General features: G+C 39.4%; 2 protein-coding genes across 3 annotated transcripts; one reads left to right on the top strand and one right to left on the bottom strand.

The window, feature by feature from the left end:
* The first annotated feature begins 226 nt into the window (after window positions 1-226).
* Window positions 227-3,229, top strand: nagk (N-acetylglucosamine kinase). Its single transcript, XM_073475075.1, has 10 exons — window positions 227-332; window positions 615-699; window positions 921-1,019; window positions 1,131-1,272; window positions 1,750-1,860; window positions 1,946-2,058; window positions 2,150-2,237; window positions 2,331-2,428; window positions 2,517-2,595; window positions 2,718-3,229. The coding sequence occupies exons 1-10, from the start codon at window positions 304-306 to the stop codon at window positions 2,918-2,920; spliced, it is 1,047 nt and encodes a 348-aa protein (XP_073331176.1). The 5' UTR covers window positions 227-303; the 3' UTR covers window positions 2,921-3,229.
* Window positions 3,230-13,091: 9,862 nt separating this feature from the next.
* On the bottom strand, window positions 13,092-25,246 carry paip2b (poly(A) binding protein interacting protein 2B). Of its 2 annotated transcripts, none has more exons than XM_073474575.1 (4): window positions 24,957-25,246; window positions 16,916-17,082; window positions 15,381-15,563; window positions 13,092-15,245 (listed from the first exon to the last, which is right to left on the bottom strand). In XM_073474575.1, exons 2-4 carry the CDS (start codon window positions 17,069-17,071, stop codon window positions 15,189-15,191), a joined length of 396 nt encoding a protein of 131 aa, XP_073330676.1. In that variant the 5' UTR covers window positions 17,072-17,082; window positions 24,957-25,246; the 3' UTR covers window positions 13,092-15,188. The 2 variants fall into 2 exon arrangements, with proteins under 2 accessions (XP_073330676.1, XP_073330675.1); XM_073474574.1 differs by lacking the exon at window positions 24,957-25,246 and adding an exon at window positions 22,621-22,759.

The following is a 25,246-nucleotide window of genomic DNA, read 5'->3' as shown; positions in this document are numbered from 1 at the left end:
TGGTGCTAAATCTCTGACTAACTATGGATTTTTAGACCATGAGTCAAAACACACAATTTTCCAGTGTTCCTCCACCAAACTTAAACACATCCTCTGCCTTACTGTATGTTTTTTTTATATATATATATAAAAACAAATCAAAAATCATCATCATGACATGATGTGAACTGAAGGTCGAGGGTGATTTTTTCCCCTAAACACAGCTGCCACCTACTGGTTATTAATCAGCATTGCAGGTTGGAGTCGAGCTGCTGCTCTCGCGATATTTGCGCACTTTGACTGGACCAAAACAGGAAGTGAGACATGGCATCGATGTTCGGCGGAGTAGAGGGGTAAGAATGAGTTAAATTCACAGCAAAACCTTTCTTCTTTTACTTTTTATGAATTAATATCACTTAAGGGTAGCATCTAGACATTTTTTCGCGGCTGCCATCTTGAAATTTAGCGTACTAGCTTAGTTTCATTCTGATTATAGTCTCCTGACTGGAGGACAAGGGAACTTTTTATGTGTCTCGTGATCACTTCCTATCTGTGTCCTTAGTTGCACCTGTGAGTTTATAGACAACAAATGCATTTTTGTTATTCTCGTAAGGTGTGTGTTTCTGTTTGTCTAGTGGCGGGACTCACTCCAAGGCTGTGTTGGTGGCAGCAGATGGAAAGATCCTGGCAGAGACAGAGGGACCATGCTCCAACCACTGGGTGAGCAGTAGGGGGGGATGGTGGTATTTTGGGTAAGACAGGAGAGATGTAGGAAACAAAGTAAGGATTGTAGGGAGGAAAGATTGGATGAATATTGGGAGTTTGTCATTATTTAAAGTCTTTGTTTGATTTATTTCCCTCTCATAACCAAAGTAAATGTCAGTAAACTATAAAAGCTGAAGGCATAAAGACTTTGTGTGTGCATCTATTTGTGTATACAGTTGGTCGGGGTGGACAAATGTATCGAAGTCATCAACGACATGGTCCAGAGAGCCAAGACGGAGGCAGGGCTGGATCCGAATACGCCATTATGCTCATTGGTCAGTCAAACTTTCAAAGTTTGTCAAATGCCTACACACTTGTTTTGACTTCCTGATGTGTATTTGATGAACAAATAAGTAGAACATTTAAATGTGTGTGTGTGTGCGCAGGGCATGTCTCTGAGTGGAGGGGAGCAGAAGGACGCCATTGACAAACTGATCGCTCAGATGAAGGAACGGTTCCCTGCTCTCAGCCAGCACTACTTCATCACCACCGATGCCATCGGCGCAATCGCTACAGCCAGTGATCGTGGTAACTATACTTTTTTTCTATTGTTTCATTGTGCTGCAGTAAAACCTCAGAAACCAAACTTTGTAACATTTTAGTTTCATCTCAATACCGTAAATGCATTCTTATTTTCAACCATTTGTACCATAAAGATGTGCATTAATGTGATAAAATGCCATAGATATTTTAAACTATATACATTTTCAAAAGGTATAAATATGCACATCAGGTGTTGTTTAGCAAATGAGTTTTACTGTCTGAATTTATGAAGTAGCTACAATTGTCCTATCTACATAAAAAGTTGGAAGATACTCAGCTACAGACACGGTGTAAATCGTTACCATAAAACAGGGCGAGGCTTGACACTTTACCCCCTTTAGGTGTGGCTGTATAAATCCTATCATCTATAGCATGTCTTTCCAAACTTTATGGCTTAATGAGCTCAACACACTCATCATTAGTATCATATACAGCTGACTGGCGGCTCTGTTTTCTCTGTAGGCGGTGTAGTGTTGATATCAGGGACCGGCTCTAACTGCAAATTACTCAATCCCGATGGCTCACAGATCGGCTGCGGAGGCTGGGGTCACATGATGGGCGACGAGGGAGGAGGTAACCATGGCGATATGCTTATGAATATTTTAAAGCTTTATTGACTGGATCAGACTCTTTACACAGACGTCTGTCTATCTCTCAGCATTCTGGATCTCCCATTTGGCTGTGAAGACGGTGTTTGATGCCAAAGACAACCTGGTTGCTCCTCCTCATGACATCACACTTGTCAGAAAAGCCATGGAGGAATACTTCCAGGTCAGACTGCAACAACAGTGAGAGAATATGTTCATCGTTTAGGAGAATCAAATATCTCTCTGAATAATACAATATGTCCAATTTATCCCAGGTGTCAGATCTGATGGGCATGTTGCCACACCTCTACAGGAACTTCCAGAAGTCCCACTTTGCTGGTTTCTGCAAGAAGCTGGCTGAAGGTAGGCGGTGCATCACTTCCTGCTTGGTTCTGTTTAGAAAAAAAATAAAAGATTAAAGTGGAAGTGAAAAGTGTTTGTGTGCACGTGTTTAAGTTGCAGAAACAGGGGACGCTCTCTGCAAATATGTGTTCACTCAGGCTGGGAGAGTCCTGGCTAAACACGTAGAAGCAGTCTTACCAACAGCACAAGAGGTAACATACACACACGTGTACTGTTATTTTGTTCTAAACTTTCACTGCATGAATTTTTTGTAATGTCTTCGTCTGACTGTTATGGCAGCCTCTATTGAGTGGTGACCTCGGCCTGCCCATCCTGTGTGAGGGCTCAGTGTGGAGGAGCTGGGAGCTTCTGAAGTTAGGTCAGCATCCCTCAGATCAACAAAACGAAGCCCTTAACTTATTATGAATTTGACACTGAAAGAAAATTTCAGTTAAGTTCCACTAAATCTCAGTTTCCTCTCTTTTGTTTTCTGTGTTTCAGGGTTCACCGAGGTCCTGGATGAAGTGGCATCATCTGACAAGTTCAAGGGCCGTTTCCATGGCTACAGCCTCATGACTTTGCAGCAGTCTTCAGCCCTCGGCGGCGCTAGTCTGGGGGCTAAAAGTATGGGAGCCACCATAACTATGGATTACACAGCGAACGTCAAAATCTTCTACCGGCACACTTTTAACAGCAGCCGATGAGAGTTCAGCTGCCTTAGATCTTAACCAATCAGCTAAAGGGAACATGTGTTTGCCTGAATATGATTATTAGCATTTTCGCTAACAGTATTTACCATATGATTATGTAATAATGATTTGATGTAACTACAAGATACCAAGACTGTGCTTTAACATATTACATATCTTGTTTTTACAGCTGCATGGAGGCTATTTTGACTCCAAAATCGATATCACTTTTATTGTAATGTCATTGCAAATCTTTGCACCTTTACAACACTTGTTTACATTTGACATTTCTAATAAAAATAATGACACTTGACAGAAAAGTCATTCAGGGTCGCAAATCATCTCTTGATCCCCAAGATGCAGGCTTTTTGCACTTTTGATTTTTCCTAGTAGATGGTGCTGTTACACCATCTTTAACATGTGACAGACACGTCGCAGTGTGTGAAAGTCATCCTCATGGATCCACATGTTAATTGAAGCATCTAGAAAACGACCTTTAGTCACAACATGATAATTATCTTTGTGTTTTTTATACGTTACACATTTAGTAGTTTAGAGAAAGAGGGCTCTGTTTTCATGAGGCGTAGATCACAGTCAGTTGGGAATCACGTGGAGATGTTTTTCTTCAGAGGAAGCTTCTTGTTGTCTGGGACCTACAGAGCAAATATACAACAACTCAAACAATGCCAAGAGCAGACGACTCTGAACGTTGTTAAAGTTGTTGGACATGTTGAAGATCCTACGTCATCACACTTTTTGTGCGTAATCCACACAACCACAGAGGTTTCTGTTTTTATTTTGCAACAGTCTTGGTGCTGTGTGCATAAATTTTAACCTGCAGATCTGCTTTGCACAATTGTGGCTTGACAATGTGCAGAATGACTCCATTACAGAACACATACTTGTTGCCTACCATGGCTGTATAGTCACCAGAGTAGCCTATAGGAAAGGCCTTTTGTCATTAATATTTGTTACATCTGGCTGGCATTCACACCATGATAGGAATATAACTTTGTAGATGTAAATGTAGAATAAAAGTGGAAAGATGAACAGAACACGAAAAAAGGAGGTTTTTGCAGGATTTGAGAAGGTTAATGTTGGTGTGATGTCACAAATCACCGGCACAGTCAAGAAGATAATCTCAGTACGCCCGAGAAAAAACATTTGCCTGTGTAAAACTGCATTTCTGCACCAACACGACAAAAGAACCCATACTGTTTCTACTATCCAGTCATACTTGCAATAAACATAATGCATTACTTTGTATAAGCCAGATGCTGTTTGTATGTCACAACTTTGGGTCTAGTACTGAACACTAGGCTACCCAAGTATTTCCATTTCTTGCTACTTTATACTTAAAGGCCCTGTGTGGAAAGTTCCAGAGACATGTCATCATACTATATGTTGAAAAGGCTTGGGCTCATATTAAGTCGTGTTTCATACTGTGTAAACTACTTGGTTCTTTTGTTTCAAACTCTAATCACAGTCTGTTGTTCAAATACATTCTTTCAATGAAATCACCCTTTGCACTCTATCTTAAAATGTGCCATAATACCTGATGAGGGCTATATTTACTCATTAGGCCTAGTCATAGGCTATCCCCAGAAAAGAAAATGTATACATGTAAATCATGCAATGCACACATTGTTGATTTCTTTGTTACTTAGATGATGTGACAAAATCAGCCAGGCCATGGCATCAGAAGTGGGGGGATGCATTAAAGTTTGGATCCACAATGCAAGGGACAGAGACGGGGGGAGGAGCTGAAGGAGCAAACAATAGACAGTGTCAACATCACTGTTTATTGCATTCATGTTCTGTTAATCTGTTAATTGTTCTCTTGAATGAAATTAGCTTTTAGTCTTTTAGTAATAGTCCTTCAGTTTTCTCACCATCTTTTGTTCATCTTTCATCCTGTTGTGAATAAATGTCTTAGTTTGTTACTGCTACTTTCAACAAATGCAATTAGTCACTATATGTATGACAGGAAATGTTTTGGGTCAATTTTTGACAGTGGACAGGACCAAACTCATCTTTTGTTATTTCTTAAGGACACAGCGTATGACAGTAAACCCAAAGTGTGCTCAGTCTGTCCACAGTATCCCCACTGTCTTCCCAAAGTACAGAATAGTGACGCATTTGTACATTTGTGGATAGAAAATATCAGAAAGGGAGCTGGGGAGGAATATAAGATGACACTGAGCACAATCACAACACCTGCTTTGAGCTGAGAACAGAATGTTGATCCGTCGCCCGACACAGCAAAGCAAGTTTCTCACACACAAATGAAACGTACCAAGGACACCAGTTACTACAGCCCACTAGAAGCCACTGTTGCTATGCTAACGCTACTGTTTTAATTAAATTGGATGAATTCTACTGATATTTATTCTGTTGACTGTGGCAGCATACACAAATGCTGCAACTTCTTTGGGAAATGTCATCCTATTACTCCTGCTAAGCCATTCATACAGTAATGCTGGGATATGGAGCTTTGTGACCTGGGCAGGGCTCAAGGAAACAGAGCAGAACTGAGTCAAACAGCAAAAGTTGTCTTATGTATAAGATATAAAACTGTGACAAAGCAACATCACATCTACTCCTCCTTTAGACCCAAAGTTGTCTTATACAATAGTAATGCATCATGTTTATTGTAAGTCTGACTGGCTAATAGACATCACACAGTAGAAATACACCACAGAAATACACATCACACAGTAGAAATACACCACAGAAATACACATCACACAGTAGAAATACACAGTAAAAATACACAGTAGAAATACACACTGGAAATACACAGCACACAGTAGAAATACACAGTAGAAATACACAGTAGACATACACAGTAGAAATACACAGTAAAAATACACAGTAGAAATACACACTGGAAATACACAGCACACAGTAGAAATACACAGTAGAAATACACTGCACACAGTAGAAATACACAGTAGAAGTAGACAGTAGAAATACACAACACACAGTAGAAATACACATCACACAGTAGAAATAGACAGTTGAAATACACAGTAAAAATACACATCACACAGTAGAAATACACAGTAGAAATACACAGCACACAGTAGAAATACACAGTAGAAATACAAAGTAGAAATACACAGCACTCAGTAGAAATACACAGCACACAGTAGAAATACAAAGTAGAAATACACAGTATAAATACACAGCACTCAGTAGAAATACACATCACACAGTAGAAATACACAGTATAAATACACAGCACACAGTAGAAATACACAGTAGAAATACACAGCACACAGTAGAAAGACAGTAGAAATACACAGTGGAAATACACAACACACAGTTGAAATACACAGTGGAAATACACAGCACACAGTAGAAATACACAGTAGAAATACACAGTAGAAATAGAAAGTAGAAATACACAGTAGAAATACACAGCACACAGTTGAAATACACAGTGGAAATACACAGCACACAGTAGAAATACACAGTAGAAATACACAGCACACAGTAGAAATACACAGTAGAAATGGACAGTAGAAATACACATCACACAGTAGAAATAGACAGTAGAAATAGACAGTAGAAATACACAGTAGAAATACACAGCACACAGTAGAAATACACAGTAGAAATAGACAGTAGAAATACACAGCACACAGTAGAAAGACAGTAGAAATACACATCACACAGTAGAAATAGGCAGTAGAAATACACAGCACACAGTAGAAATACACAGTAGAAATAGACAGTAGAAATACACAGTAGAAATACACATCACACAGTAGAAATACACAGTAGAAATACACAGCACACAGTAGAAATACACAGTATAAATACACAGCACACAGTAGAAATAAACAGTAGAAATACACAGTAGAAATAGACAGTATAAATACACAGCACACAGTAGAAATAAACAGTAGAAATACACAGTAGAAATAGAAAGTAGAAATACACAGTGGAAATACACAGCACACAGTAGAAATACACAGTAGAAATACACAGTAGAAATAGAAAGTAGAAATACACAGTAGAAATACAAAGTAGAAATAGACAGTAGAAATACACAACACAGTAGAAAGACAGTAGAAATACACATCACACAGTAGAAATAGACAGTAGAAATACACAGCACAGTAGAAATACACAGTGGAAATACACAGCACACAGTAGAAATACACAGTAGAAATACACAGTAGAAATAGAAAGTAGAAATACACAGTAGAAATACAAAGTAGAAATAGACAGTAGAAATACACAACACAGTAGAAAGACAGTAGAAATACACATCACACAGTAGAAATAGACAGTAGAAATACACAGCACAGTAGAAATACACAGTGGAAATACACAGCACACAGTAGAAATACACAGTAAAAATACACAGTAGAAATACACAGTGGAAATACACAGCACACAGTAGAAATACACAGTAGAAATAGAAAGTAGAAATACACAGTAGAAATACACAGCACACAGTAGAAATACACATCACACAGTAGAAATACACAGTAGAAATACACATCACACAGTAGAAATACACAGTAGAAATACACAGCACACAGTAGAAATACACAGTAGAAATACACAGCACACAGTAGAAATACACAGTAGAAATACACAGTAGAAATACACAACACACAGTAGAAAGACAGTAGAAATACACATCACACAGTAGAAATACACAGTAGAAATACACATCACACAGTAGAAATACACAGTAGAAATACACAGCACACAGTAGAAATAAACAGTAGAAATACGCAGTAGAAATACGCAGTAGAAATAGACAGTAGAAATACACAGCACACAGCAGAAATAAACAGTAGAAATACACAGTAAAAATACAGAGTAGAAATAGACAGTGGAAATACACAGCACACAGTAGAAATACACAGTAGAAATAGACAGTAGAAATAGAAAGTAGAAATACACAGTAGAAATACACAGCACACAGTAGAAATACATAGTAGAAATAGACAGTAGAAATACACAACACACAGTAGAAAGACAGTAGAAATACACATCACACAGTAGAAATAGAGAGTAGAAATACACAGTAGAAATACACATCACACAGTAGAAATACACATCACACAGTAGAAATAGAGAGTAGAAATACACAGTAGAAATACACATCACACAGTAGAAATACACAGTAGAAATACACAGCACACAGTAGAAATACACAGTAGAAATACACACCACACGGTAGAATTAGACAGTAGAAATACGCAGCACACAGTAGAAATACACAGTAGAAATAGAAAGTAGAAATACACAGTAGAAATACACAGCACACAGTAGAAATACACATCACACAGTAGAAATACACAGTAGAAATACACATCACACAGTAGAAATACACAGTAGAAATACACAGCACACAGTAGAAATACACAGTAGAAATACACAGCACACAGTAGAAATACACAGTAGAAATACACAACACACAGTAGAAAGACAGTAGAAATACACATCACACAGTAGAAATACACAGTAGAAATACACATCACACAGTAGAAATACACAGTAGAAATACACAGCACACAGTAGAAATAAACAGTAGAAATACGCAGTAGAAATACGCAGTAGAAATAGACAGTAGAAATACACAGCACACAGCAGAAATAAACAGTAGAAATACACAGTAAAAATACAGAGTAGAAATAGACAGTGGAAATACACAGCACACAGTAGAAATACACAGTAGAAATAGACAGTAGAAATAGAAAGTAGAAATACACAGTAGAAATACACAGCACACAGTAGAAATACATAGTAGAAATAGACAGTAGAAATACACAACACACAGTAGAAAGACAGTAGAAATACACATCACACAGTAGAAATAGAGAGTAGAAATACACAGTAGAAATACACATCACACAGTAGAAATACACATCACACAGTAGAAATAGAGAGTAGAAATACACAGTAGAAATACACATCACACAGTAGAAATACACAGTAGAAATACACAGCACACAGTAGAAATACACAGTAGAAATACACACCACACGGTAGAATTAGACAGTAGAAATACGCAGCACATAGTAGAAATACACAGTAGAAACACACAGCACACAGTAGAAATACACAGTAGAAACACACAGCACAGTACAGGCTTTATTTTCATGTTGAGGTGGAAAAACGCAGTTTCACACCGGCAAACTGTTATTTTCCTGTGGTGCGCTGAGGTGATTGGTGAAGTCACACTAATACAAACCTTCTCTAAAATCCCGCAAAACCCCCTTTGTCATATTTTGTTCATCTCTCCACTTTTATTCTACATTTTTCGAACACCTGATATGTGACCACACAGACAGAAAGTTCTGTTTCTATCACAGCATGAATACCAACCAGACATAACAACTATTAACGGAGGAAGGCCTTTCTTATAGCCTGCTCTGGTATCTGTTATCTTGGTATCTGCTCCATATAAAGTCTATATTTGGATTCATTCTCCACATTGTCAAACCACAGTTGCACACAGCAGATGTGCAGGTTACATTTTAGGCAAACAACACCAAGACTGACTGCAAAATAAAAACAGAAACCTCTGTGGTTGTGGATTTCGGACAAGAAAAACGATGATGTCGTAGGATCTTCAACATGTCCAACACCTTCAACAACATTCAACTTAAAAAGAGTCATCTGCTCTTGGCATTATGTTTGAGTTGTTGTATATAGCTCTGCAGGTCCCAGACAATAACATCTCCACGTGATTCCCAACCGACCTCATGAGTAGAACAAAGCCCTCTTTCTGAAAACTACAAAATGTGTAACATATAAAAAACACAAAGAAAAAATGATTATGTTGTGACTTAAGATTGCTTTCTAGAAGTAATATCTCAGTATATGTGGATCCATGGGGATGACAGTCACAGCTGTGATGTGTCTGTCATAGGTGGAAAGGTGGTGTAACAGCACCATCTACTAGGAAAAATCAAAAGTGCAAGAAGCCTGCATCTTGGGGATCAAGACATGATTTGACTGACTTTTCTGTCAAGTGTCAGTATGGAAGAATCTGTAATGTTGAGATTGACTGAGAGTTCAAAACCACCGCAAGTGCCTTAATGCAAAGCAGCATCAAGAAGAAGTAGATTGGAAGATTTTCTTTGTGGTGGCATCAAACTCTGCTGCAAACCCCTCCGGTGCACACTTCATCACTTGCCAAGGCAGAGATGTGACCTCTAAAGTCATCATACTGGATTCTCTCTGCTCTTCAGCTAAAAACGGGGTTGACAACACACATCCAGAGAAAATTTTATTTTCTTGTATAATAAAAGCAGGGAAAGGTCTTATTTTCTTCAGGTACTAGTTTGTTCTCAAAGCACAGATCTGAAACAGAAATTAATTGGGCTCATAAAATTTTGGTGTGGTTGTAAGCAGTCTAAAAAAAGGTCAGTACTAATATTATTATAATATATTGTGGCGGAAAACTGAGCTCCATCTGTAGCCGAAAGCCACTGGCTGCGGTTGTAGCCACTGCTGTGGGTGGCTCTATTATTATTGACGTGGCTATGGTAGTAGCTGTAGCTGTAGCTCTATGACTAGCCAACTCACTCATGTCAGTTCACAGCTGTCATGTAGGTTAGCTAGTGTTACACATTAATGATCTGTGTATAAAGCCCTGCTAATCACTGGAGCCACAGCAACAATAACCATGGCCCATAACTACAGCAAAAGCAAAGTCCATAGTCCATAGTCTAATCACAGCCTGTCACAATCACATCCTCCACCGGTTACCTTTAACATGAGCCACACTGATGCAGTCAAGTGTCAGTGGTGGAGTTACCTTCAATGACCATGACACTTGTTTCTGCACTATGTAACGTCAGTGAGAGGGTGAGATCACAGCGTTACATACATGTTTACTTCCAGATAAAAGTTTTCAACACATAATATTGTTATGATGTAATGAGTTTTGTTTGTAGTTGTAATGCTTACCCCTTAAGTTTAATGCATAGATACCAATAATCTAATATTTTAATACAAGATAATAACACAACACTTAGAAAGGAACAATTCTGTATAATGAGTACTTTTACCTTTGATGCATCAAGTATAGTTGCAGATAAAACTTAAACTGTCTGTCTTCAGTACATTCTTAATGCAGAACTTTAACTTGCAGAAGTAAAGAATCCGATGACTTCTCAGACGTCTGCATGGCCGCATGCACATTTAATTTTCCGTCCGACAGGAGGATGACAACAAGCACTCACATTTTACATTCTCCTTTGGGTGCCTGCCAGCAGAAGGTGTAGTGCTGTGCTATGACTCATCCTCAGCCTCTGTATCCTGAGGCTAGATAACTGAGAATCACAGACACAGGCCTTGACCGCTACCTCAGTTAGGAAGTATTTTTCAGATGTGGCAACTCTTCCTGCCTGAAAGGAGTGGGTGGTTGGACGAGGAAGCAGCACTTCTCAACATTTACTGCAGATGTGCAGCAATTTAAACGGATTCATCATGACTGACATTACAAACAAATAACATTCTTTTTTAATTTGCGTATTTAAACAAAAGTTGAGGATCAGAGTGTCTGCTGAAGAGGAGGATGACAAATATTGAGAGTCACTCTACTGATCTTAGGCTGGGCCCATACACAATAACATAAAAAGTCAGTGGAAAGGACTAGAGATTAGTGATCATCACATCCACACACTCAACCTCTCCACCCTCTCCTTACCACAGCATTGTAGCTGACTTGGTACTCTGCTTGGATTCCCTTAATCCCATGGATTCCTGCTGGGCTCTGTGCATCAGTCAGCTGCTCCACACACACTGTAAGAATTTTCAAGTTGGTTAAACTTGTAAATGAAAGTTCACCTGCTAACTTTAAAATGTACGTTAAGTCAACTTGAAGATTACCATCGTTTCAACTCGGAAGGTCATGCAGGAGAATAAGAAGGGCGGCTGTTCTTCTGTTTTGATTTGTGTCCTACAAAAAAAGAAGTGAGGTTTTTCTCTGTAGATAACATTCCTCCTTTTGAGACCCTGCAGGACACCACTCAGGGTCAACTTTCTGCTCGATGCAACAGCATCTACATACAGCTCTAAAAGACTTGGCATCAAGTCCTTCCACGCTCCGGCATGTCTTTAGTGTCATTTCCTCTAAAGTCTGCTCTCCGGTGTGGCAGTATTTTTAATTGTTAGCGTGATTTTATTTGTTTTTCATTGTTGTGTTAACATAATCATAACCTTTGGGACTTGATAAAGTGGTTAAATTCAAAATAAAGAGGGTAAATTACACTGGTCTTAAAAAACTATAAAAATAGGACAAGTCATTAAAAATTATCAATAATTATCAATATCAGCTGATATGCAACTTAACCATATCACACAGGCCTCCTAGTTATAACTTTGAGTCACTGTCAAGATTGCAGAGATTTCCATACCTTATAATGCTTTTGGTCATTCATAAATATAAGAAAAAACTATAAAAATCAGCTGGGATATACTCTATATAATACAGAGAAGACAATAAGTAGACAAGGTTTAACACTACATGGAAAAATATGTATGTTGGCACCCTCAGCTAAAGGTTGATGTCACTCTGGTGTTTTAGAGTATCACTAAATCAGCTATAGCAGTGTTCTGTGAAGTCACTTATATACTTGCTGGATCTTTGGGAGCATTTGCTCATGCAATGTATCCTGGAACGAGGAAACTCAGCTGTATGACAAGGCAGTGAGGACGGGGATGCCCATGAATGAATACAACAAGATAAGTTCAAGAAATGTCTTCCTCCCTGAATATAAGAACACTAGGGTCAACTTAAAACATAACATCTCCATAAACTATTTACTGGCAAATTATTTACATTAAGCTGTATGCCACTGGAGCTCCCCTGAAAACTAGTTAATGTAGACCAAAACTTGTGAATGTTCCTGCAAAGGATTAAAACAAAAATATTAACCAATTCTTACATTTGACAGACTTGAGAACAAACTTTTGCAGTGGTTTCACACATACCAGCCTAGATCCTTAATTTGGCCTCCGAAAAGTCCCCTTAAGTGTAGTTCAATAGGCGTCAGGATGATCCAAATTGTGTCGTTTATCAGCCTACATTTGAAACACCCTGGCAATGAAACCCTGTCGATGAGTCTCAGTAGAACAACTTCAAAAATTTTCCCTCTAAATTGCTCAAAATACTGTGTGAAGATAACAAAAGACCAAATCAGGGCAATTTGTCTTTAACATCTTTATTCATCTTTTTTCATTATTTTTATTTGTATTGAAATTCATACTCTGTGTCTTCTGGACCTCTTCTTTTTTTTTTTTTTTTTTTAAACGGCTTCTGTCGTCTAACTCATCTAAACAAAATCACCAAAAATGATTTCATGTTGTACAATCCACCTGGCGGACATTCCTATTGGCTTCACCAGGGTGCCAATCGACATCTGTGGTCCAACACTGTGCGAGGAAGTTCCATTTTAACCAGGTTTCTACTGCATGCTTTAAGAACACACTTGAGTACTTGTTAGGCTGAAATTTGGAAAAGCTGCATGGATTTAAAATGAGTGCTTTCACCTGTCAGATACTTCAATGAAGTACAAGTGCTCAAGTGTCTACTTAACACTAATACAGTTAAATACATGAGACATTATTGTCACTGTAATACCACTAGTGAAAAGTGGACTCAAGATGAATGTTCAGATTACAAGATTTTCCCTTATGACAATACTTGCTTTGCATTTTTAAGCCAAGACCAACTCAATAATTCATGATTACTGTTGATAAGAATCTGGGTTTCCTGAAAAGCATCTTCACATATACAACTTTTTCTTACTGGCTCACAACTTAACGGAGATTATATTTGCACTACGACGCTTCGGGGAAAGCCAGACCAAAACACAGATTTATGGTTAAAAAGAACTTCCTCAAAAGAAGTCAACCTACAAAGAGAGTAACGGCAAGGAGAACATGCTGTCAGCCACGTGCTCCAAACTGCTTTATTCTGATTGGCCATGACAATATTGTCTCCTAACGTTTCCTCCTGCAAACATGACTGAATGGACACCACAGGTTACTGTACCCAGTAGAGACACAAAATGCCTCATCCTCAAAACATGAAGAAGAAAAAAAAAACAAAAAAAGAAAAAAAAAAAAGAGGAGGAGAGGCTATTTGAAAACCTGATTTGGATATGGACACTTGATCTGATGCTGGACAAACCAAGTTGTTCCGGCAGAGAGAGGCAGTGGCATTGTTCCAGACCAAATACTCCCCTGTAACACAATAGTTCACGACACCCCAGAAATCCAGATTGAACTTAAGGATGAAGCTGAACGAAAACATAAAAATGACGATAACTGAGTTTTGTAAGGTTCAAAAAGCTCTGACCTTCCCCCGATAATATTTTTCTTGCTTAACTCAACTTGACGTGTGATTGGGAAACTCACACCTCTGTTATAATAAGCTGGACAAAAGATAAACATGGACTTCCACATAAATTGGGAAAATAATTTCATATCCATGGTTACACCTGTCCATGTCTGTTAAGATCACTTCAAAACACAAGCGTGCGGGGAGGGGGGGGGGGTCTGTATTTGGTTTGGAACGGAGCCGCTGCAGATACAAATAAGAACCCGCGTTTCTACATGAGCAAGGTCTATGATGTCACAGGGAGCTTGTGACATCATAGGAGCCAACGTCACCGGGTTTGACTGACCGTGGTGACTCTACAGAGCAGCGGCAGAAACCCATCCAGTCCCCTGAAATGTTAGTCGCTCTCTGACCTCACTGTCTTGGAAACCCTCGACTTATGGGCGATGTTTTTCCAAATTTGACAGCACACAAATCAACAAATGTGTGAAGTGATTTTTAAAGATAATTAGATGTTTTGGATTATATTTTTGTCCTGGCATCACTCCTTGGTAGCTGCCTCAGTTCAAAGGGGACACGAGTGAGATCTGCATACTCTATAAATGTCAACAGTGTCATCTGAAATGCAATGATGAGCTAGCGCCCGCAGCAGGGCGGTGCTGGTATTACACCCATCCCCCACCCCTGTTCCCAATGTCCCTCAGTTTACAAGAAACAAACAGGAAATAAAAAGATTAAAGAAACAAAAAGAAAAGAAAAAGAAATCCCCCCACCCCCCAACTGGGCCTGCCAGCACGCCACTGACTTCAATTGTGTCTGCATGTGTGTGTGTGCATGCGTGTGTGCGTGTAAGAATCAGTGTGTGCGCGGTCGTGGCCGCCAGAGTCTCTGAGAATATGTGAGGACTGGTGTGTGTTTGTGTGTGTGCGTGTGGAGGCTCCATGGGGGTGAGGGGGACTCCTAGTATTTCTTCCCCGGGACGAACTCCTTCGCTTCGGGATTCAAGATGCTCTTCCTCTGTGGGGAAAAGAAATTAAACAAAAGAAAAAAAAGTAAGAACAAACAGCCTAAAGCCTTGACCTTTCATGATTAATTTCTAAGTGAGTTTAGAAATAAAATAATCTTGTGAAATCAGATCCTTCTCTGACTCACCGCCACTTCCTCCAGGTTGCTGTGGTGATCGTTGACGGACAGGCCGTTGAGCTGCTGCTGCAGCTGCCCCACCCCCTGGTTGTTGAGGTCACGCGAAGGGATGAACCAATCCTGGTCCTCCTCCTCCAGCATTTCCTGGAAGCAGCGCTCCAGGAACTCCTGCTCCAACAGCTCCTCTTCCACCTGGGAGATGACGAGGAGGAGAAGGAGGAGAGAAATGAGTGGCATAAATGCTGGGGCTTCTCAGGAATATGTTATGACGATACACACACACACACTAATACATGACTCATCCAGCCAAGAGAGAGATAACAACTTGAGAGGTTGAGATACAGACAGCTAAAGGGGCACTGAATATTGCAAGAAGTTGGATTTGTTAAAAAAGTCACAGGCACACTTCTACCTATATATAACCATGTAGATCAAGAGATTAAGATTGGGTCCAAATAACATCAGATTAGTGAGGAAGAGAAGAATTACTGCCTGATGGTTGGATGCTTACACACACCAGTCAAGTTGCTGGTTCCTGAGCTAGGGCACTGAATAATGCTCAGATCATTTTGTGCACAATATGATGTTGCAGGGAAGTTGACCTTTGGGATATAAAATGTCATATCTTTGTCATTTTATCACAATAGACATTGAGTGAAATTGTGACATAATCATCGTATGAACTGTTGTGTAATGGCCAAAAATGTGTTTGAGGTCACTGTGACCTTTGACCACCGAATTGTAATAACAGTTCATTCTTGAGTCCATGTGGACACCTGTGCCAAATTTGAAGAAATTCCTCAAGGTGTTCTTGAGATATCGCGCTCATAGGAATCAGAAAACCTGAGAACATGAAGGTAATAAAAGTGAGCTTGTGTGTGGGGCATGGGAGGGAAACCAATCCGTCAAAGTGTGGATGGCCATCAGTTATCAGATGCCCCGAGAACTTCAGTTAGGATGTTGAGGAAAAGATAAAGGAGGGTTGGGGACAGCGCAAAAAAAATGGCAGCGCTGAAACTTCAGGGTAGAACAAAAGGAGAAGGGGGGTGGGGAGGTGGTGAGTTTAAAGCACCATTACAAGTGAAATTTTAAACATCCGGATATATTCATGCAACCTAGCAAAGCCCACAATCTAATAAAAGATCACAATCTTTAAAGCAGGCGCGGGAGGGAAAAAGATCTGTAATAATAAAATGTAAGAAAATGTCTTAGCATGCTGCTGCATGTACTGTTGAGAAGATCCAGAGAGGGGGGCCCAGGGTGCCAACCATAAACAGCAACGTCCCCAGTTCAATTCTGTCTGGGAACCTTTAATACCCATCTCTTTCTCCTCATTTCATTGAAAATAAGGAGAATAATTTTTGACATAGTGCTGATGCTGGTCTGAGCCACCTTTATAGTGATATGAAAGTCAAAGCCCACAAGGAAGAAAATGAGAGGCGGTATAAGGGTGAGCAGTATGGGAAGACAAAGTAGGGCTGAGACTGAATAGAAGGGATGAGAGTAGAAGGAGAACCACATGTTGATGTGTACCGAGCACCCACCTGTCTGTTATACTCCTCCTCATTCTCCATCCACATGTACTCGGCGAATGGGTTGGCGTCGTTGCCCTCTCCTGCATGCCCATTGGCCACTGGCTCCTTTCCCTCCTTGCCCGGAGCTCCTCCTCCCGGTGTCTTGGCCACCTCTGGACCGCTCATCTCAGCTGGCTCTGCAAGGGAAAGACACAAGTTTAATAGTTAGAAAACTCGCCAAGAAGTAAAAATAGGAACTTGAAACCTCATCTCGTTAAAGAAAAAAAACTAAACTACTAAAAACGAATCAAACACCACTCATACTTCATTTTCTTTCATTCTTAAAGCCAGATTTGACTCTTCTCCTATTTATTCACCCACAGCTGTGTGTTATTGGCTGTAAAACTTAACATTATCTCAACTGAATCAAGGCTCCAACATTTCAGGCCAAGACCCAAAATTTAACAAATTAGCAGAAACTCAATTACTTTCTAGCTACAGCTGGAAAACTTCCTCCCACGGGTAGAAAAGTCTCCATAAACAATAACACCGAAAAACTTTCCATATCTCATGATCTGAATAAGAAGCAGACTGAAAACAGCAACAGCAGCTGGGACAGATCCGAGTCTCCAAAAGTACCCTGTGGAATCTAAAAATGGTCTAACTCCAAATGAGTCTGAAGGCTTAATAGAGTCGTTGACATTTTACGACTGCAATCAATAGTTATTCAGCTTGGTAGAGTGTGCTGCGGCAATAAGGCCTCGCAGTGTTTATTATTAACTGAGAAAATACACAGGGCCAGACTGGCATCATGAAGATATACAGCAACATTCACTCAGGCAAACAAACGCTCAGAGTGTGAAATCAGTTGCCTAATAAAAAGAGACAATACAGCACAGTGTGGACTTCCGCATTTACATACACAGTTTTGCTTTAGTGTGCGAAGCAAAACAACCAAGTTGAGTAAGATTTAAATCTAAGTCAAGGAAATGCAACAGGACAGCAAAGAAAAGCACAAGTTAGAAACGCATCAGTAGAAAAAAGTGAATCAGTGAGTCACTGTTCAAGGTGTGCATCATGTTGCAATACAGAGGGTGCAGGTGTAACTCACATCCGTCTAACCGCTTTCGGATAAGTAGATTTATTTTCTTAAATAGAGGAAACAGTTTGATACAGTGAAAGACAAAAACTCTGTTAAGAATCAATGTTGAGGTCAGTAAAATGCTTTGCTGTCATTCTGGCTACAGTGCCACACACTTTAGGTGTCGAGTTATGTGCCAATTGCCTACAGAGTCATTTTAGAGACTGCTTATGTAATTTAGGGAAATTCTGTACTTTGTGCATGTTTCAACTTGCACTCTCACAGCATGATTCATGACTGTCATGGAAAGTCACTGCTTTCTACTGAAAGTAGACCAGCAACAGTTATTTGTTTAGTTGTCAACTGTTAAATTCATCACCAACTATTCTAATGATCAATGAAGTCAGTTTGAGTAAAAAAATTTTTTTAAAAAAAATAAAAATTCAGTTGAAATTCTCTATTCCAGCTTCTTAAATCTGAACACTCTGGTTTTTCTTTACTCCTCTGTGACAGTAAACTGAATATCTCCGGCTTGTGTACAAACTCTTGGGCTTTGGTAAACACTGATCAACATTTTTTACCATTTTCTAACATTTTACAAAAGACTATGGTATTTGGCAAGGACATAATCAACAGCTTAATCAACAATAAAAAATAATCGTGAGTTGCAGCGTTGAGTACAAAGAGGCCAGTGTTTTCAAAGATATCGATGCATATCAATTCTGAATATTTAAAGCAGTTTCTCATTTTATGTAGCATTGAAACTACAGTACCAGCTGCTCTTCCTCACACAGGCCTATTCTAAAGAGAAAACAAACCTTTTAAAAAAAGAAGTGCCCAGTATTTCTGCTGTTCTTGACGACTAGCCAAATGAAGAAAAGTGGTATCTCGTCATATCACAGCCTTGTTTTATTAATCTTTTAATAAAAATTAAAAATTATATTTCCTCAATGTTGCGTCTTTTTCCTGTGGTACTGAAAATGGTACTGAACATCACTATTCTTCAATGTATTGTATCAAAGTAGAAATTCCAACAATAAAGAGACAGATTCATCTTTCAGCTCCGTGTAGGGAACTTCCAACTTATTGCACTTCTTCTGCAATCGTTGCATCGTGCCCCACATGAAAATCTTGATGATACTTAAAAAGCGGTGGACACTTCTACAGGAATTAATAATACCATCACGAATACCATACTACTGGTAAAGTACATTTAATTAGTGACCACACTTGATTGTATGTGCATCCCTACTTCAGCGACAGACACAGGACTCCTGCTCGGATGATAAATGCCCACTATAATGACATAATCCTCAGACTGCCAGCCAGCTCCAACAGACTTGTCATGACTCAACTGCGGCCTCGCAGTGGGGAGAGAGAAAAAAAGAAAAACGATGATCTCAACCAAGCCGTGCTCACAGCCTCAGGGTCAGCCTGATGCAGACGCACCATTGCAATGTTTGACTTGTTTCCTCAAACTACCAGCAGCTTCACTCGGCTGACTTCAATATCCAGGACATAATGTTACACTGAGACCTATACCTGCTGTTTCTGTCCCGGTCAATGTAACAAACATGTGTGAGCCGAGCTCGGCTTGCTGTTCACTGTACCCACTAACGGGAGGGACACGATGTCCTTCAAAGGAGTTCAAATAAACATGTATAATCTAAGTAGGTTAGTAGACTTACAGGAGGTGCATCTGACTGGCTCAGAGTTATCAGAATTTTGGTCTCTATCTGTAGTGAATGACAAAGCTGCCATGACATACATGCTTTGAAAGCAAACAATAATCAGGCAGGAGAGAGGAAGAAAAAACATGTTGCAAGAGAATACGTCAGGCCTACATTTAATTCTGCACTAGTGAGCAAAGTGCCAGCGTGTCCAACGTGTTTGAAGCCTGCATGTGCGACTGTGCCAGTGTTCAATTTCATTTTTTACTGGAGCCTATAAAGTGTTACGAAACAACACAGACTTTTTACACATCAACACTGAAGATGTGTTGCCTTTAATTCCACACATCAGGCATGGAAGGAAGAAAAAACAAAGCAGACAACAACAAAGTTAACCCAAGATTAGAGTGCACTGAGTTTAAAAGCTAAAATGACTGTTGAGAGTCATTTATCAAGCAAAAATGACAAACACGTTTCTGGTTCCAGCTTCTCAAATGTGAGGATTTGCTGTTTTTTTTCTGTTTGATATAATCTGAAATTGAGTATCACCGGGTTGTGGCCAAAAGAAGCATCATAATGAGACTTCCTGACTTTTTAAAGACATTTTACAAAGAAATATCTAATTTAATAGAATCAATAAATTAATTGATGAGAAAAATAATAGTTAGCTGAATCCATCTTAAACCGATTTGTTCAGAGTAGGAAAATATTAAAGATAAAAGGAATCATGTGAATATGAGCCATAAAAATCAATTCTAACAGTTGTTGAGCATCACCGTCTACTCAGGCGACAGAGTGCACGGCGGTTGACCCAACATGAATAAAGAACAGGGGAGACAGCGAGCACTGTGCCTTTATGTACAGCATGTAGCACTTAACATGTTCATGTTGCATAACCATGTGTCGGTCGCCATGTAATATTTAGTTAGCGAGCGGGGCCTAGCATCCTCAATGCCTGCGAGCAGAGTGAGATTTGATCTGATTCGATGAGGGTGAAGGATGAACAGTGGAAAAGTAAAATGCTGTTCTGCCACAGGACTACAAAGAAAAAAACTGATATGATTAAGCTGTAGTTCTGAGTCAAATTACTTTATGTTGTGATCTGAAATACTTTTAGTTGCACTCTAGTCGTAGATGATGTCAACATCTTCTGACTGGATGTTCCCGATGACCAATTCCCTCATGTATGCAGTATTTCAAGGCTCAAATGAAGCCTTCCTATTGATGAATGTCAATTTTGTTGCCTTGATTATGTTGTTTTTTCCCCACTGCAAATCCTTAACATTAATTCAATTCCCTTCCTATCTTATTTTACATTCATGTCTATGCTTAAAAATACTTGGATTACATATTTTGAATGACACATTAGGACAAATTTAGCACAGAAATTAGATCCTTCCAATACTGATAAAGATGGAAATTGCCAATTAATAAAAATCAATTGGAGGTGCACCTCTACTGAAAGAGTGGAAACCCCAAAATTTCACCCTCAAAATGGTTATTCGGCAGCTATTTTATAAAATACCAATACTTTAAGTAATTTGTCAAGAAAGACAAATCTACACTGGTTCCAGCTGCTGTTGTGTATCAGCACATTAAATATTTGGGAATTTTGGGCTGTTCATCAAACAAAAACACTTAAAGCAACACTTTAGGCTCTGTACAACTATGATGGACTCTTATCTGACCATTTACTGCCACTTTATGGACTAACTTCTGAACGGTAATCAATCAGCTGTTTCAAGAAAATGCCAAACAATTGATGGTACAGCTAGTCGAAAAGGAGAATTTGCCATTTCTCTTGCTTTCATGTCATTGAACATTAAATATTTTTGGGTACTGAACTGTTGGACAAAGAAAACAAGCAAACTAAAAATGTTACTGTGAGCTCTGGGTGACTGATGCACATTTGTTCACAGAGATTGATATATTTAAGAAAATAAACGTCTCATGAATTAATAAATGGTGAAACTACTTTAATTGAAACCATATAAACTTAAAATAATGAACATATTAGCTGACATGTCTACATGTTAACTCATTCATGCCGAGTGTAAACCGATTTGTAATCAGCTGAAATTGTTGGATAATAACAAAATAAGTTTTGGTAGAAATACCAAAAAGAGACACGGTTTGTAAAGGTCAGAATATAAGACTGAACACGTGAAATTGTCGTGCTTTAACGCCATGTGTCACTTCAGAAACCCAAGATACTTTGTGTACCTGCATGTGGGGAAGAAAAAAAAAATCCTATCTCGCCCACGGATTCGACCTGCCGAGCGACAAAACTAGGGAAACACGGGAAAAACCAGATAGGCTTGTTTAACACCATCAGCTGAATATAATGTGCTTTTAAGTGCACAGAATACACCGCCACATAACAGATTATGTAAGGTAACAGTGTGCTGTATGTAGCGGGCTGTGTCGTAGTCGCTTATAGCCTGCTAACGTCTTCAGAGGGCTAACAGGCTAAACCAGGTGTCCAGGCCTACCTGGAAAGTTGGTAAATGGATTGGACGGTTTTAGCCGAGGTAATGCTAAGTGGCTAGTTTACGGTGGCTAACATGCTAGGTAGATAGACATAGCTGTGCTGTCAATGAGCGGATGGGCCTAAGGTGAAAGCTATCCAAGCAACAAAGGGTAGAAGGCTGGGTGGCTAAAAACAGTTATTTTAATGGAAGTCGGGTGGTGCGATTGCGTGAAATCGGCCTCAAAGCGAACTATGAACCACAAGAAAAATACATAGCTGGCTATTATAACATGTTAACCACGCGCTGAGGTCAAACTCCGCTCCCGATCGGATGCTTGAGGCCAAACAAAGTCGGCTGCTCCGTTATCAGCTAGCACGCTGCTACAGCATGGCAGCAGCGGCAGCATCCAGTGAAGCAGGTCAACAAAACAAGCCTCCACTTCGGGGATTACAACAGCTTTGCACACACACACGACGAACCGTGAAAATTCAAGGTTGTAGAAGTTAAAGTTACCTGGCATTGCGCTCTCGGTGTTCACTTCGAGGTGTGACGTTACACAAAGTTATTGCAACTAACGGGCGAAGACTGCGTGTTCGTCGTTTCTCCAGTTGGGATTACTCTCTGCTGCGATGCAACGTAGCTCAAGTTAGCTAAATCTTGTTAGCCACCTTGCTAACGTTAGAAAGCTGGGTCGGTCACGTGGTCCGGTGCTGCATTCACGTTCCTTCAGGAATGTGGGAATTGCAATACATTTTCACATAACGAAAAATGCCCAAAACCAAGATAAAACTCTTGTTTTGTCCTAACCTCAACATGGTCTGTTTAAAATGATTAAGCAGCAAGCAACATTTTCAGAACATGCTGTGCACATGCCACGTGGACAAATACTATTAATTAGATATGCAGGAGGATGTCGAAAGCACATGAAAAACAAACTGACCAAAGTGTTGCTAGAAAGATTTGATGTTTGTTTATTGTTTAGGAAAATATTTGCAGTAATGCACAGAAACAGACGTGTTCCGGATATGCAACCAGCCACATCTGGTTATATCCCTCTGCAGTATTTCCATTCCTACACTTGGCTTGGAGTCACAGCCTGGTGCAGATTTGTGCTTCAGTTATTATTGTTTATCTTCTCTGGTTAGAAGTTAATTAGTCCAGTAGATAATATAATTTGAATTACTGACAGCAGCTGATGATACTGTGGTCCAGCAACAAACCAGTAATGACCATGATGCTAACAATCAGCTAAGAAAAGAATCCATCCTATTTTCATGCCAAAAAAGTTGTAGAGTGCTGTTGAGTTGTACTGCATTATACTGAGAAGTGTTTCTTATATTTTGTCAACCATGTTTAAATCAATGAGGGACGGTAAACTAAATATTAGAAACACCTATCGTTTAAATTGCGTTGAATCAACAACAACTGAACATGAAAAATGTGCAATGATAAGTTGTATGGCTGCTATTTTGGATTTAACTAGGTTTATCCAACAAGCTGACAGCTGAGTGTAGAAACCTCTTTTTTATTGTTACAAGCCCTGTAGCTGTAGAGCTTAGTAATTAAAAAGTATTTCAAGGGATACAGCTATTTTCATTATTAATGAGACATTTAGGGCATTTAGCAGACAATGAGACAGTTATTATTACCTTGATTAATTGTTTTGTCTATAAAACAATAAAAAAAAAATACTGAAAGAGTCCATCAAACTTTTCCTAAAGCTCAAGGTAACATCTTCAAGTTGCTCGTTTTGTCCAACCAACAGCACAAAGCCTCAAACAATTGACTTTTCAATGAGACATATGAGAGAACAAAGCTGCATATCCTCACATCTGACAGCTGGAGTTTATGATTGTTTCTTGAAATTGACTTACACAATGAATCAATAATCAAAATTGCTGTGACAAATTTTCTTTCAATCAACTAACTTCAACCCAGAATAGGTCACAGGACAAAGGTGAAGTCAGAGATATTTGAAATAGGAAATCAATTAAAGTCTTCAACACACATACTTATGTGTGCAGACTTTCCACTAACCTTTCCTTTTTTTATTATAAATTATTAGATAGCTTTACCTCTTGAACAGTTAGCCATAGGGTCTCAAGTAGACAGTTTAGCTTTAAAGGGCCATAAGCCAACTACACTACACGTCAGAGTAGCGCTGACGGCCGAAAATCGGGGCTCGGAATGGGTACGTGAATGCAGCATGTGAACAAACATCCCTGAAGCTCCACCACACCAGCACCACCACTACTCTCTTTACTCTCTCCCAAAACACAAATGCCTGCGTGGCTTCGGAAATAAAAGTATTTCGGTCTATTAATAACATAAAATCTTACTAATTACACTTTGATTAACTTTTATGAGGGGTCATAAATGATTGTAATGATGGTGAACAGTGTGAATCAGTGTGTATATTGCCCTACCTATAGCCCACTATCACTTATCTGAGGAAATTAACAAATCCAATATTTGCATACTTTCATGAACTTGACAGTGCTCCAATGATAAAATCGGTTATAATATATCTATTTCCATTGCAGGAGAAGACTTTAAAGCGGCTTTACGACCTTTTATGATAGTTTTCCCGTATTTTCACACTGGTAATTGAGGGCTGAAGTTGTGCAACACGATAAGCAATGTTAACCGTGAAATGACTGCTGCTGCTTGTTGTCGATGTAAAGCTACAAACGGGCTCACACGGAACATAAGTTCGATGCTTTTTTGATAAACATAGTTGACAGTTAGCCTTTCTCGTCGCTTTCTTGCCGCTCTTCCCTTCAGGCTTCCTTTGTTTTCTGTAGCAAACACAGCTTCCCCCTTTACTCCACCAATAACAACAGACTCACCAAACAACTTCAAGTGACCGCAGTCAGATAGGGGGGAATCCGCAACCAGCTGTCGGGGGGAAACGGCTCTTTTCCGGTCCCGAATATCACAAGAAAACCACCCAATACAGAAATTCTTCTAAGAAATCTCCAACACGCTAAATAAACACGTATCCCCTTTGTCAGTTAGCTTGCCTAAATGGCTTAAAAACCGGGTAAATCCACTGTTTCTTTGCCTAAACGTCGAGGGGGGAAAAGACGTTGTGTCGCGGTAGCGTTTGTCCAGCTGCACACTTCAGTCATTGGTTGGA

Source organism: Pagrus major, chromosome 10 (assembly GCF_040436345.1).
Source record: "Pagrus major chromosome 10, Pma_NU_1.0".
NCBI lineage: Eukaryota > Metazoa > Chordata > Actinopteri > Spariformes > Sparidae > Pagrus > Pagrus major.
This window is presented reverse-complemented; position numbering and strand designations above follow the sequence as displayed.

What these genes read in the sequence shown, in the direction of transcription:
- nagk (XM_073475075.1), top strand. Translation starts at nt 304, where the DNA reads ATGGCATCGATGTTCGGCGGAGTAGAGGG. An exon ending in ATACGCCATTATGCTCATTG is followed by an intron (nt 1,020 to 1,130) that starts GTCAGTCAAACT and finishes GTGTGTGCGCAG; the next exon opens with GGCATGTCTCTGAGTGGAGG. An exon ending in CTGGGAGCTTCTGAAGTTAG is followed by an intron (nt 2,596 to 2,717) that starts GTCAGCATCCCT and finishes TCTGTGTTTCAG; the next exon opens with GGTTCACCGAGGTCCTGGAT.
- paip2b (XM_073474574.1), bottom strand. An exon ending in AGGAGGAGTATAACAGACAG is followed by an intron (nt 15,564 to 16,915) that starts GTGGGTGCTCGG and finishes GTCATCTCCCAG; the next exon opens with GTGGAAGAGGAGCTGTTGGA. An exon ending in GCAACCTGGAGGAAGTGGCG is followed by an intron (nt 15,246 to 15,380) that starts GTGAGTCAGAGA and finishes TTTTCCCCACAG; the next exon opens with AGGAAGAGCATCTTGAATCC.